The following is a 13,599-nucleotide window of genomic DNA, read 5'->3' on the forward strand; positions in this document are numbered from 1 at the left end:
ACAGCAAAGGACTTAACCACAGCCATGACCTGATCCTCAATTCTCAGGTTCTATTTTCACCAATACATCTGTCATAACAACTTTCTGATCGCATGGCTTCATTTTAATCTGAGGCCAATTCTCTCCAACGGGTGGTCGCCGATACCCAACTGGTATCTCGGAGGGTGGATAGGGCCTGACAAGATCGGCAGGTGTGACGGTTGGAAAAGGTTGAGCTTGTATTGGTCCCGAAGCCCGGGGAATTGCAAGGAGACAGGGATCTATTTGACTAATATTGACCGGTTCCGGCTTGATAAACGGCTCAGGCTTGATGACCGGCGGCTCAGGCCATACCTTTAAGTCATCAAGTGTCTGCTTCTTTGATTTTGCTTTTTCCGCTTTCGGTTTTTTAGCCCGAGGGGTTCTGGGAGTGCTGGTTATCCCTTCCATGTGCTGCCTAAAGCGGGAAAATCTCATTCTAGCAGCATGGCCATTGCTAATATCCAGCTGTGATGCAACCAAATTCCAATCAACCTGAAGCAGCAAAGCATTAGGAGTAGAATGGGAAGATTACCCAAAGGGTACACATACCGATTTCAGATCTAGCTGCTTCAGAATTGTATATAGGAACTTTGTGGTTTGCCCATCCGCTGGTAAGGTTTTGCTCCTTTTAAGAGTAGTCATCCTCGGGTGAATTCTAGAAGAGATAAGCACAAGAAGAATTATAGCACACACAGATGGACTGTTCTCAAAATATCAACACTTTGTATCACCAATTCTCAGGATTAGGCTTTGCGGGCATAAGGGAGGATGCGCTATGATGAAGGCTTGTGCAGGGAGGTATAGGGCTTATAAATTTGATCTAAATCCGATGAATTTATTGATCATCTCCATTCAACACATGTCTGCCTTCCCGTGGCATACCAGAAACCTCTAGTCACATGCATCAATTTTCAGCATTGTCAGAGCATAAACAGCTCCCGCTCCTTTGTTGGAAAGGCCATATACCTCAACCAGCCAGATTCCACTAGCCGAAACAAAGATCAAGTCTGGACATAATGACATGGGAAAACACCGGACCTTGATGCTTTTGGGCTGATTTGCTCTTGACAATGATGTATTGTCAAACAAATGACCATTGGCAGTTCTTCTGGACTTTTGCTATTTCCATAAATACTTCGAGGAATAAACCACATCTTTTTCAAGGTGTATTTGAGTTTATGACTGCAAGGTATGAGAGTGGGCTGCCAAATTTGTTCACTGAAGAGAGAGCACAGGGTGGTCAGAATGAAGGATAATAGGGCACTAAAGGGGCACGCTAAACCCGTCGTGGAAAAGGGGCCTCAGGCAGGCTTGGCAGGCTACGCTTCACACTCCAAACCCACGCGAACCACTCCATCCTCCCGACTGTCAAAGTTGCGCTGAAGGTAGAACATATTTATCTATCAGTGCATGGAGATTGTGTGGGATATTCATAAATAGTTATCACAATCACATAATTTCCAATGAGTATCCAGCATTTTCCCTGGGGTTCCAGCACTCTTTGGAGCTTAAGGCAAGGAGGTACTCCTTGAGGGTATCCCTCCCAATAGGGTAATGGAGCGCCATTTTGCTTGACTAAAGCAGAAAATGGATCTTTGAGAGAAGGCTTATTCGGACTATATCCATCGTTCCGTCATTGGAGCACGTCCATTACCGAGCCGTTCGATATAGCCGGCAAACACGCTCATTATTCTTTGCCGTTATACGTCTATCTTGCGTCCTCGCTGAAGACGTGAATAGTTCTATATCCTGGTCATGGACGCGGAAGGCGTTTTGGACCTTTATGGCCTGCGGCAAAGACCTGAGCAGGGAGACCTTAACCCGTTCCTGGAGCTTTCAGGCGTGCGGCATGATTCTCTGAGAATGGCGCATATCCCGGTTCGTCGGACGAAGACGAGATAATCTTTCAAGGAAGCAACTCCTTACAGCTTCCTGGGAACGGCATTTTGGCAACCACCAGCCATAGAGCGGATGCTCATAACTGGCATGAACTTTTGCCTCGCAAAGCAACGGGAGTGGTTTCGGAAATCGGACCAATGTTGTACATGCATTAGCGCCAACTATGCTATTATCTCTACCGTCAGTCGATATTATGCGACAAATCGTGTCGGCCTCATGGCATCCAAAAGCTCCAGGTATCGCACTCCCAAGCGACCCCCCTTTCCCCAGTAGGAGGGGGCGGTATCCATTGGGGATAGAGTTGGAACCAGCATTATATTTCCACTGCATTATCCCAAGCTACCACGGCATCTCATGCGCTCAAGTTGAGTTAATCTGGTGCTCTTGCTTACTTCTGAGATTAGAAACATGCTTAAGAAGCCATCACAGAAATATTGCTTCTTCCCTTCATAAAATTATAATCCCACGATGTTCATGATGTTAGTCATATCCTACATTATGGCCCCAGGGAGGTAGATCATTGCAGAACACATATGGCATCAAATCCAATTCCGTTCTGTTCTCAACAGGGTGGCATTGTAATGTGCTATATACAGGCAGAACCAGATTGTTTATGCGACAAATGACGGCGTTATTATATTACCGTCGTAAATCAAAAATTCACGACTATAAATTACAGCCGAGCATCGCTTTTCTCAGACTCTTTTTCTTTCCTCGGCAACCCTTGAATCTACCCTTTTGAGTCTTTTCCAGATCATCATCATCCGCGCTGCAAGCGTTCGAGACTTTATCAATCGCGTCCAGTTCCTTTATAGCCGCTATTCCAGCTTCTGTTTCAGCTTTGAAAATGCCATCCGTCTGGGATGTCACCTCGAATTATAGGCTGCTCTTTCATATGGTCGAGCAATGCAATCCCAAGGTCAGCTGGGAGTCTGTTGCTGCCGCCATGGGCGGTGGTTTTACTGCTGAAGCATGCCGGTATGTATAAACTTTTAATATCTTCTTTCTCATTTCGAGCCCATATTCTACAAGATTTCGGTTTGATGCGGGCCGTTAAATATTTTTGTGCTTTCATTGCTCGTCTCGGTTCTGAACAAGCAAGGCAAACCTTGACTTTTATCCTCAAAATATTATACCTCTTACCTTTAGTTTACGGTGCCAGCATGGTCGCTTTTTCGTGGAATGCTTGGACTAATCCTCTCGCAGCCAGCACTTTGCTAAGCTGAAGAAAACCATGTCGGATGGCACTGCCAATCCCAATGGCAATGGCGGAGCCGGTTCCCCCGTCCCCGCTACCCCGACCCCACGCAAGCGTAAGGCGAGAGAGCCAAAGGCCCCTAGCGAAACTCCCGTCAAGCGCCCTCGTAAGAAGGCCAAAAAAGCCCAGGATGATGGCGACAATGACGAAGGGAAGGAGACTGCATAAATGAGTCTCTGTTGCATTAGCCGCAATGTTTATCTTGAAGGTCAGTACAACTCATTATTTCTTCGTGCTCCTCCTGGGATCTCTGGAAATCTAAGTGCTAATATGCCTTCAGTGTTTCTATCTTGGCGATTCTTTGCGTATGTTCATTTGGAAGGGTCGTTGAATATCACAGCTTCATGGTGGTAATCGGTTGATACAACTCTCACGGTCGATTGGGCGTTCTAAAGTGTCTCTGATCTTGACGATGTGCTATTAATACATTTTTATATCGAGCCAGCCTTCTGTCAGTTGCAACTGAGAGCTCGATGTTGATAGCTAGTGACAGATGCAGAATTGACACTCTTAAACCGAGTCTGCTTCTCTCGTATTCAATTTAGCAGTTTATTGCTGACTAAGTAGACGACGTGAGCAGTGTCCAATTTGGCTCCCGCACCCTCATTCATCAACACCAAAACAATGTCCACTGTGTTCATATGCATTGTCTTCGGGGAGCCACCTGGGCATGATCTAACCCCTATGACACCTAATTAGGCTATGATTTTTCTTTATCCCACTCTTCATCTGCTAGGACAATTTCTGAACAAGCCTCCCGCCATTATTCTGTTTTCCTATTCACAAAATTAATCAGTATTAGAGACTGGTTCAAATAGACCAATTTCGGGCTTCATGCTTTATCTCCGAAGCGAATTATTCCCAGTTAACATACTCTTATAGGACATCACTTAGTGTATTTAGTATGGGAGAAAACTGATGGCAAAGCAAAATTGCTATTTTTTCGCTAACCTACATGGATATTAATATGGAGACCTTAATATCAATGCTCATCATTACATCGTTCAACTTCCTACCAGAAAGCATTACAAGGGGGCGTACCTTGTAATTTTTTTTTTCTATGGCCCACGAGGTCGTGTTTCCTTTGGACGCCGAAGTGTTATTCCTCATTTGGACAATCTGATGACCTGGCAACAGGACCGTTCAGGCGAGTCAGCACGCAGCATTCTCTTTCAACAGAGCCTTGATAGTTCTCTCTTTGTTTCCCCCTTTTGATACATTGCAAGGCCTCTCGATAGTCCAAAGACCAGACTGTTTGTTTGAACTGTGTGTTCGAAACCACGCCGCAGCTTTCGAATAATTATAATTGCAAGGATCTCTATCAAAATGCCGATGACTTGGAACGCGCAGGCCGATGCTCGGGTATGTTTTCGATTAATCTTCACTGTATTATTCTTCTGAACGGAAATATTTTGGACTATTCGGAAATCCAGCTAACTAATTTCCTAAAAGCTACTGCTCGCTATTATCAAGACTTCACCAAAAATAGACCTAAAGGCCGTTGTTAAACATATGGGTAACGGTATGTTTCGATGCTGGCTAACGTCCAATTCCTTTTCCTGATGGTATCTTAGCCATCTATGTCTTCTGGTTTTCCTCAGCAGAAGAACAGTGGCCTAACAGCTTTATCCTCTAGAATGTACCGAGAAAGCTCTTAGACACAGAATTGGGAGACTCCAGAGCTTGGCTGCTGGTGATGGCAAGACATCAGCTCCAACAACGCCCACTAAATCTCCCAAGACCCCCAAAACCCGTGCCCCGGTTTTGAGGGCTACTCATAGCGCTTCAGCGGGGAAGCGCAAAGCTACCATGAAGACCGATGACGAACCAGAGGTAAAGAAAGAGGGTGAAACGAAAAAGCTGAAGGTTGAGGAGGATTACGAAGATTTGGATTTTGCTTAAGTCAATGGCTTTGCCATATATTTTCTTTTTCTTTTTAAGTATTTCACTTGTGCCGAAATTGTTGGCTGTATGCTAGTTCCAATGTCGCCAGGTTGTACAAGTGTATGAGGTGGGCGGTAAACTTCGTCGGAAATACTGATGGATTCCGGAGTCAACGCGCCTGGTACTCCCTAGTTTCCTGATGCATAAAGCTTCTTTAAAATAGTTGTTGAATAGGTTGATAAATCGGGCTGTATCGTCCTGAGTGCAACGTTTCCTCGCTATTAACGTCCTATCATAGCGAAGAAAGACTGGAACAAAAATGATTAAGGCTCAAATGCATTGAAGGTTTGCTCTGCATTTTAGCTACCTACTAATCTGCCATCAACTACTGAGTTCCAGATGCCAAATCAAGACAATTGACTTAATTATGTCGAGCGTAGCCACCGCCAACGAGATGATCGAAGTATCACAAAGCAGAGAACCTAATCTTGTTGACCAAAGGCAACTCGGAAATTCAAGCATACTCTTCGGTTTTTATGTAGTTATCCGCGAGATACTCACTTACGTCCGTTTCGTACTTGGCATCACGGTCAGTATCCTCATCATGATAATCCACCAAGTCTAGAGGCATGCGGCGGGCAGTCCTCACGCGCTGGGGAAACTGGTAAGTGGCAGGCGAGTCATCCAAAGGAATGTCGCTGGTAGAGCCATGCTCCTCCTCCTTAATTTTTTTATTGCTAGTAGCAACGGGTGACCCGCGGAGGTCTAACTCGGCTTCGTTCTTAACGCGCTTCGGAACAGGCCTCTCCAAAGCCATGCTGTTGCGTTTACGCGAGCGGGCAGTGTCGGGAGTCTTGATCTTCGAGGTTGCAGCTTTTTTAGGAGTGGCAGCAAGGCTTTCAATGTTTTCCTTAGAGGTTTTCTTGATTCTGTGGAGCCTCTCCGTGATTGCCCGAGGGGTTGGAATGGCATTTGGGTCCGCCTGTGCTATGAGTGTATTAGAATCATTCTCTTTGAAACAGACAGGGTACATATATACTTACGCCATGCTTCCGACACCTTTTTAGTATCCACACTCAATTGGTGAGTTTCGAGAATCTTCAACAGAAGCTATGATCAAAGTTAAAATATATCGCACGTCGGTAGCGGTTTACCATGAGCACAGTAGAAACGCAAAAAGAAATAGACAAGATACCAGAGGCATCTAGAATAAAATTTAGACCTACAATTTGGTCATTTTCTGGAGTCCACTTGATCGGCATGCTGAATCAAGTTTGATCGATATTTTGGATGGTATCGGACACAGCAAGTAAGTATGGTTATGTGACCTTGACAGGAGTTAGTAACAGATAGAACGAAACGGGATATAAATGAGCGCGAATTTAAGCCAAAAAAAAAAAAAAAAAAAAAAAAAAAGGCCCCAAGAAATAAGAGCATTGCACCACATAACAGAGCCGAAGTTCTGTTACGAAGTTAAGAATCTTGGATACGGGTTTGGTCAAGTCGAAGCATGAATGGCCTAGAACAGAATGACAGGTAGTATGCAAAACATCAACAAGTAATATCAAGCACTGCAATAATAGGGAATAACCATTTTCCAGTTAATGTGGCTTAAGAACGTATTGTGCAAAGGAGCTGCCTTGTGTTAGGGTGCAGTGAAAGTTAACAAGAGTAAAAAGGAAGAACTCGGGTGCACTGCAGATTAGGGAGAAAAAATCAATATTATCTTGCCTTGGAACAGCCTGTACTCCAAAGGAGTTATGCAGATGAAAGGAAAGTAACTGTGCACTGAAAGACCTGGAAGACAGATGTGAACAGAGAAGAGGTCCTTGCCATTAAATTTTGCCGAAAAAGTGATATGGGAGATATCAAGTATAGGTGAGGACATGACGGAAAGTTCCAGAGAGAAGCTAGGAAGGAAACAAAAGGGGCTATGAGAGTATGAGAATGTAGGAAATGCAGTCTCAAACAACAGACTTCAAAAGCAATTTTTTGGCTGCTATACTCACAGATAAATGTTGTAGAGGAGTAAAGGTGAGTGTAAGATAAAGGTGATTCAAAAGACAGAGAGGACAAAAACGGTTATAGAGGTTGGAGAGTGTTGCTGCCGTGTTACAGAGTAGTGGTGCAAAAAAGAGATGTTATCAATGATGTGTTTTGAGATGCTTGTTGTCATAGGAAGAAGGATTCAGGTGGGGGAAGAGAGCAGGATGGAAAGAAACAATGAGTATTGAAAGAGAAAAAAGAAAACAAACAAGACTCACGCTAGAAGAATGTCAGATGGAAGGTGTGCCCAATCGATGGGAAACATTAGCTTTGGATGAATCTGGTATTAACAGACCGACGATGATATGAAAACATGAATTCTGATGGCAGAGGCTCAGCACAGCGGTATGGTCAGCAGACTTGAGTAGTGGAAAGGCACATAACCTCAAAGGCAGAAGAAGCCAGAGGCTATGGGAGAGGGCAAAGAAAGAAAGAAAAATGTACCAAACAGAGATAGAAAACGCATCTTCCCTACTCTAGGCCCTTGGCCTCAAAAGACTCCAGCCCAAAATCTGCAAATATAGTTCCTTGAAAAAGGCGCGAACTCAGGGCACAGTCTCATTCGCGCAGATATCTATATCACTTGTAAGAGTTAGCAATTATAGCCGCTACATTCACAGGAGAATTAACACCACCATGTGCTGACCGAGACCCTACTGATTGTACGTAGCCTTAAAACGCGAGCTGAGATGCACTCGAGAATTCAGTGTGAGAATTAGAGATTAACTTACAATTTCAGATGACTTCGCAGTCCCAGTTCTAGACGCCAGTTGATACAAAATACCCTTCAACAATTAGCTGATGTTCAAAATGTCAACGAGTAAATAAAAGTACATACCTCTCACCATTATGGGCGATTCTGTAGATTCTCACAGGGAATTATTTTACCATATTGAATATAGACAACACCTTTGCGTGAAAATTTGCCCGACTTGCACAGCTCAAGTGCAAGCCTCAGATTTACTTTCTGATCATCCTGTGTCTCAGAATGGGCAAGCAAGTCCTCCAAAAACTTAATTCGGGATCAAGAGGAGGGGTGGACAAGGGGCCAGATCAGATATGTCAACCATTACAAGAAGAATAGAAATAATTATAGTCATGTTGAAGACTTGAGAACATGTGTGAAGTTGGGCGAGCGACTGATGCACAGTCATCACAAGCGGAAGATAAAAGGCGAGGTATGGAGTAGGTCCACTAGAACCGAAGGGTAAGCAGAAGCTTTTAACTACTTAAATTAACTAGCTAGCATGTCCCATGCTGTTGCCCCATAAAAAGCTTGTGATGTCGGACTGAAGATCAGTATCCCTCACTTTTATGGCGGGTTTGTGATATGCAACAAAAGCAGATCCCAGATGTGAAGTGTAATTGGCTAACACAAGTTCCAGATAGGTGATAATAAAGTAAGATCAGAGTGAGATTTATTTTCATTTTATGTGAGGTAGTGACATGTAACAAAAGCTTGTTCAGTCAAAGGGCCAAAAAGATCTTATAAAAGGTGATATTATATAGTATCATTTTCAACTCAATGGGAAGGTTATAACCTCTTTCCCTACTGCATAGATGAAAAAGGTGAAAACTGGCAATGCCCTGGGAGTAGAACCCTCAGCTGTAAAATGAAGCTTATTATCCGGTGTTCAAGCTTGGAAATCTTTCGCGGGCGATATGTGGTTTTATCAAAGCATGATATGTCGTCTGATTTATGAAAAAGATATGCCGTAAATGTCGAAAAGATGATGGAAACTCGTGAAAGGGAAGATCGAAGTAACGTCGAGAGTAGATCCTAGGCTCTTAATAGGTAATATCTTGAATTCGATACAAGCAACGATTGAATGGAAGATGGAAGGGGTCAACTCCCGTGCTAGCTTTATAAGTCTTCATTAGCATCGTCAAAAAGGACCCGCCAGGTGGCTGACTAACCTGTAACTAGTTATTAACTTATTTAACCTAACAACTAGGTAACTACTACGGAGTAGTTAGTTAGAGCCCACTCCCCACGTAATGGGAGCTTAGTCTTGAGTAGGTTGAAAAAAGAAAGAGGATTGAAAAGCTCGAGGCGCAAAAGCTGGGGGTTTTATACCCGTCTTGCAGATGGTGAATGAAGGGGCTTTTCTGGCTCTTAGATAGTTACTCATTTAGTGACATATAATATTTCCTCTGAAGCATGTTTAGCGTGACCATGTCCCTACGTGGATTTTGAGTATCTCGATGGCAACTTCACCAGGGATATCATCGACCGTAGATAGATACGGGTCATGTCGATAGCAGCGGGGATAGCGATTTGGTCTGTGGAAATCTTAAACCTGCAGCCTCCCACTGCACTTGGCAGTTCGCAAAGACGACATTCAGATTATCACATTTAACCATGCTGAGAAGCTACGTACGAATCTAACCTTTATTATTTAAAGGCCAAAACGGAGGACTGTTTATCGAGGATTCCCTCGAAGAATTGCACGCTCAACAGCTTTTCGTTGAATCGAGAATTAGATCTTGTCAGAGATAGAATCGAATTAGAAGCGCTTTGGTCTCCACGAGTAGCAATCACGTCGCCCTAGAGAACTTCCATTGTTGTCCATATTAAGGCTATCATAGAGAGTATGATAACGACTCCAATGGAAATGTATGCCTAGAGATTTTCCATTTTAAAAGCCGAAGGCTGTGATTTTCCCGAATTGCAAGCTGGTTTGTGGTTTGATACGTGTGGTTGTTTCTTTTTCTACAACGGAGGACCAAATTCCAATATCAACTGACAATCATCCGTTGTCGGCTCGGAAATCAACGACTCCAGTCGTTGACAAATTCCAGATGCCTGTAACTCTCCGATGTCCTATGCCTGCAGACCTCGCGGAACTGATAAAAGGATCAGCTAGATAAATGCTCCGGATGTGAACATACATCAGTTTGTATGCATACATATGTCACACACTTGGTGCACGGTTGCATGTCAATACTTCCTCTGCAGCTCTTTTTTTTTGACCGCCAAATAGACACTTCTTGTTCTCCGCCCTCTTTTCTTCAAACAAGGTGAACCATGGCCGACCCCACGCTTCATCTTCCCCGAATTCTCTGCTTTCACGGAGCCGGCTCCAATGCTGCTGTATTTCAAAGCCAGTGCCGCGCCCTTATTCCCCAGTTGCAACCACACTTCAGACCCTGCTTCGTAGATGGCCCATTCATCTGCGAAGCCGGACCGGGGATCCTCCTAGTGTATGAACAATCGGCTCCTTTCCGGCGCTGGCTTCGCTGGCGACTTGGCCTTCCACCCCTAGCGAAGATGGATGATAGCTCCCAGATTCCCGACGAGGAAGCATACGAGTATATCGAGAAGAATATACAGGATGCAATGCGTAGGGATGATAACAAAGGAGCAACAGGAGAGTGGGTAGGCTTGCTGGGCTTCAGCCAGGGAGCCAAGTTATGCGCCAGCTTGCTCTTCAGGCAACAGGTGCGCACAGAGAAGTTTGGTGCGGAGAACGCTGGTTCAAACTTTCGATTTGCGGTGCTCATGAACGGGCCGGGGCCTCTGGTAGCATTTGAGAAGCCAGAAAACAGCAATCATGATAATGTTGATGATCTGCAGCAAGAAAAACAGCCGCAGCAGCAGCCAATTTTACGCATTCCGACACTCCACGTTCATGCATTAGAGGACAGCGATTTGCCTTACCATCGAATGCTAAGAAACCAATTCTGCGACGAACAAACAGCACGGTTGATTGAATGGAATGGCGACCACAGGATTCCTCTTGCTTTGAAAGACGTATCGCTTGTTGCGAATCGAATTGTGGAGTTGGCAAGGCAGACTGGCGTGATTTAGGAAGCGTTTGGAACAAACAAAAACTCGAAAACTGGCTAGCAGTCAGAAAAGGACATCAGGTTGGATAGCTGGGATAGGAGCAGAATAAACACCCTGAGCTGGGGTGCTTATGTACACCTTGGATTGACAGCATCAATCATGTACATTTTGGAAGCGAATCTCGGCACCAGTACCATCACTGGCTTATTTCTATTAAATATTTATTAAGAATATGAAAGCAACGCTGATACCACCCATGAACCGCGGTTGAAAAGGACGATTGTGACCTAACGCCATAGAAATTGGCCGACGAATGTGTGCCCAACATCAAAGAACTGCGAACACAAGCTATGTCTTAATTGCTATCCAAATCATCGTAACCATTTCCCCTGCGTCTTTTTTTTGGAAGTGACCCCGGTCTATATGAATCCCCGCGCTCGAGGTAGGGTTCTGGAGGTGGACGGGATGGAAATGAAACTCGACGATGCAAATCGCTATTTGGCGGAGGACCAGTTGTTCTCATACTCATGGGGGCTCGGGGGGGACTGAAATCGGACGCGGTTCGGAAGTCCTCTCTGTGGCTATCACGAGGTGAGTCATCTCGAGAAAAGCTAGCTCGGCTTGCCAAAGGAGGAGGACTCGGACCCGATCGGATGCGCAGCTCTTCTTCGTGAGGCGAAGGAGGCCTGTGGGGCATATTCGTGCTGATATTCAATGGGGGATTTGAAGATGGCCTTGAGGACGGCTGTGAAGAGGGCCGCGAAGGAGCACGTCCAGTCCGGACGTATATTTCTTCCCTGTTACTGCTCGTATCGGGAGGATTTGCACCCAGCGATACACTCGGGGATGCAGCTCTCTCCGGCTTTTCACAGACTTTGGTCAACTCCCTAGAATCAAATATGACCTTTGCCAGCTTTTCCGCGGTTACCCTCTCCACCTCATCTAATCTATTAATAGCGCCCTTAATAGAGTCATTTATCCGAGCCCGTTCTGAGTTCATATCTTTGATCATAGAAAGCCTTTCAGTCTTCTCGCCTGCCTGATTAGCCTGTACTGCTTCTAATCGAGCTGATATAGAATTCAACATCTCGGCTTGATCATTAAGACCCTTTCTCAATTCTTCGATCTCTTTCTGGGCCGTGCTTGCATAAGGATACATTTCTTGCATGGAGGCGACCATCTGTCGCACAAGGGGTTCACTTGATAGCTTGTTATATCGGCTTTCAAGTGATGTTATTGCCACATTATGGCCGGCCAATCGCTCAGAGTGATACTTTAGTGCATCATGCATTTGCGCAACATCAGCATTGTCCCTTTTCTCAAGGGCCATGATCCTTGCTTCGTGTGCTGCATTATTTATATCCTGCGTCCTCAAGTGCTCCCCGAGTTGGTCTTTTACCATAGCATAGTCACTATGGAGTTTTTCGATGGAGCTGCTGCGCCCCAATTCCAGCCTTTGCAATTCGTTGTCGATTTCTTTGTCTTTCTGGTCCTGAAGTTCTCGTAGCTTCTCGAGTTGGCTGAACAAGTTTTCCATGTCAGCTCTCAGCGTGTTGAGGTTTGGCCCTTTTTGGTTCTCGATCGCAGTGACTCGGCCTTCAAGAAGCTGGTGTTGTGCAGCGGATAACTCTTCGGTTTCGTCAAGGCGCCTTGACAAGCTCTGAACCTCCGATTGTATAGTATTTGATGCAGATTTATTTTCGATATCGGAAAGCCTTTGCTCGAGAAGGTCACATCTAGTCAAATTCCACTTTTCCGTGTTCCGGTTTCTGTCTACTATACTCTGGCAGTGCGAACGGAGCAATCTCAGACTTGAGAGCTCTTTTTCCACCTTGGAGTGGAACTTTTGTTCGAGCTTATTTAACCGCTCTCTTATGTCCTCTACTTGTTTTAGTCCTCGCGTAGCTGATTCGATAGAATTGGAACAGGAGCTGACGTCAAGCTTTAATTGCTGAAAAGTGTCATTTCTAGCCATGAGGTGGCTAAAAACCTCGGAAAGATCAGCTTGTTTCTTCTTGTGTAGATCAAGCTGCTGGTCAATCTTGTTTAGACGGTCCATCTGCTCTTTCTGCATTGCCTTGCCCCGTGAAAGATACGAGGGATATTGGAACTGACGGTCGGCAGCTCGATTCAACATAGCCTCCTGCTGACGGACTTTCTGTGTTAAACGTTCTCGTTTCCCCATCTCTCGCCCAAATACTGAAATTTCCGTGGCATAATCAAGGAACAATTGGACTGGATCTTGTGGTTTGCGACGGGGATCTTTCGTGGCAGAATGGGGTGCTCCATTTGGTTCCATGCTCGCAAGACCGGTTTCGAGGATGGACGCGGTGTGAGCACACGCGTAAACATGAAATGTAGGGGGAGAAGAGGAGATAATGAGGGCGAGATAGCTAAGCCTTTGGAAAATATTAAAGCATTTAGGACAAAACACCCATTAAAGATGAATGATGTTTATCTCTAGTCTTCCCATGAGACAAAACTGCTAGCGGAAATGGTGAAATATTTATCCGTCTGAGCTATCCCCTCGTCCGGAGATTCTGTGCAAATTAGCGTGGTATCACTTAGTGTACAATATTTACAAGGATTAGAATGGTTCAGCCAATAAGCTTACCATATAAAATGTATAAGAAGTCTATTGGCTCATTCATACCCGCTTCAAACCTTATTTCTCTACCCCAACCTTATTTAAGCTTCATAC

At 44.8% G+C, this 13,599-nt stretch overlaps 6 protein-coding genes across 6 annotated transcripts; 3 read left to right on the forward strand and 3 right to left on the reverse strand.

The window, feature by feature from the left end:
• Nucleotides 1–36: 36 nt before the first annotated feature.
• Nucleotides 37–663, reverse strand: D8B26_006476 (uncharacterized protein; the record flags this gene model as incomplete). Its single annotated transcript, XM_003069556.1, has 2 exons — nt 37–513; nt 571–663. The coding sequence occupies 2 exons, from the start codon at nt 661–663 to the stop codon at nt 37–39; spliced, it is 570 nt and encodes a 189-aa protein (XP_003069602.1).
• A 2,104-nt stretch (nt 664–2,767) lies between these two features.
• On the forward strand, nt 2,768–3,346 carry D8B26_006477 (uncharacterized protein; the record flags this gene model as incomplete). The annotated part of the gene is made up of 2 exons (XM_003069555.1): nt 2,768–2,898; nt 3,127–3,346. The coding sequence occupies 2 exons, from the start codon at nt 2,768–2,770 to the stop codon at nt 3,344–3,346; spliced, it is 351 nt and encodes a 116-aa protein (XP_003069601.1).
• Nucleotides 3,347–4,228: 882 nt separating this feature from the next.
• D8B26_006478 (uncharacterized protein) lies at nt 4,229–5,080 on the forward strand (the record flags this gene model as incomplete). Its single annotated transcript, XM_003069554.2, has 3 exons — nt 4,229–4,540; nt 4,631–4,700; nt 4,815–5,080. The coding sequence occupies exons 1-3, from the start codon at nt 4,505–4,507 to the stop codon at nt 5,078–5,080; spliced, it is 372 nt and encodes a 123-aa protein (XP_003069600.1). The 5' UTR covers nt 4,229–4,504.
• A 496-nt stretch (nt 5,081–5,576) lies between these two features.
• D8B26_006479 (uncharacterized protein) lies at nt 5,577–6,324 on the reverse strand (the record flags this gene model as incomplete). The annotated part of the gene is made up of 3 exons (XM_003069553.2): nt 5,577–6,049; nt 6,106–6,172; nt 6,289–6,324. The coding sequence occupies 3 exons, from the start codon at nt 6,322–6,324 to the stop codon at nt 5,577–5,579; spliced, it is 576 nt and encodes a 191-aa protein (XP_003069599.2).
• A 4,055-nt stretch (nt 6,325–10,379) lies between these two features.
• Nucleotides 10,380–10,919, forward strand: D8B26_006480 (uncharacterized protein; the record flags this gene model as incomplete). Its single annotated transcript, XM_003069552.2, has 1 exon — nt 10,380–10,919. The coding sequence occupies one exon, from the start codon at nt 10,380–10,382 to the stop codon at nt 10,917–10,919; it is 540 nt and encodes a 179-aa protein (XP_003069598.2).
• A 152-nt stretch (nt 10,920–11,071) lies between these two features.
• On the reverse strand, nt 11,072–13,323 carry D8B26_006481 (uncharacterized protein). The gene has a single exon (XM_003069551.2). It carries the CDS (start codon nt 13,195–13,197, stop codon nt 11,254–11,256), a length of 1,944 nt encoding a protein of 647 aa, XP_003069597.2. The 5' UTR covers nt 13,198–13,323; the 3' UTR covers nt 11,072–11,253.
• Nucleotides 13,324–13,599: the final 276 nt, after the last annotated feature.

This window comes from Coccidioides posadasii, chromosome 3, assembly GCF_018416015.2.
Source record: "Coccidioides posadasii str. Silveira chromosome 3, complete sequence".
Lineage (NCBI taxonomy): Eukaryota > Fungi > Ascomycota > Eurotiomycetes > Onygenales > Onygenaceae > Coccidioides > Coccidioides posadasii.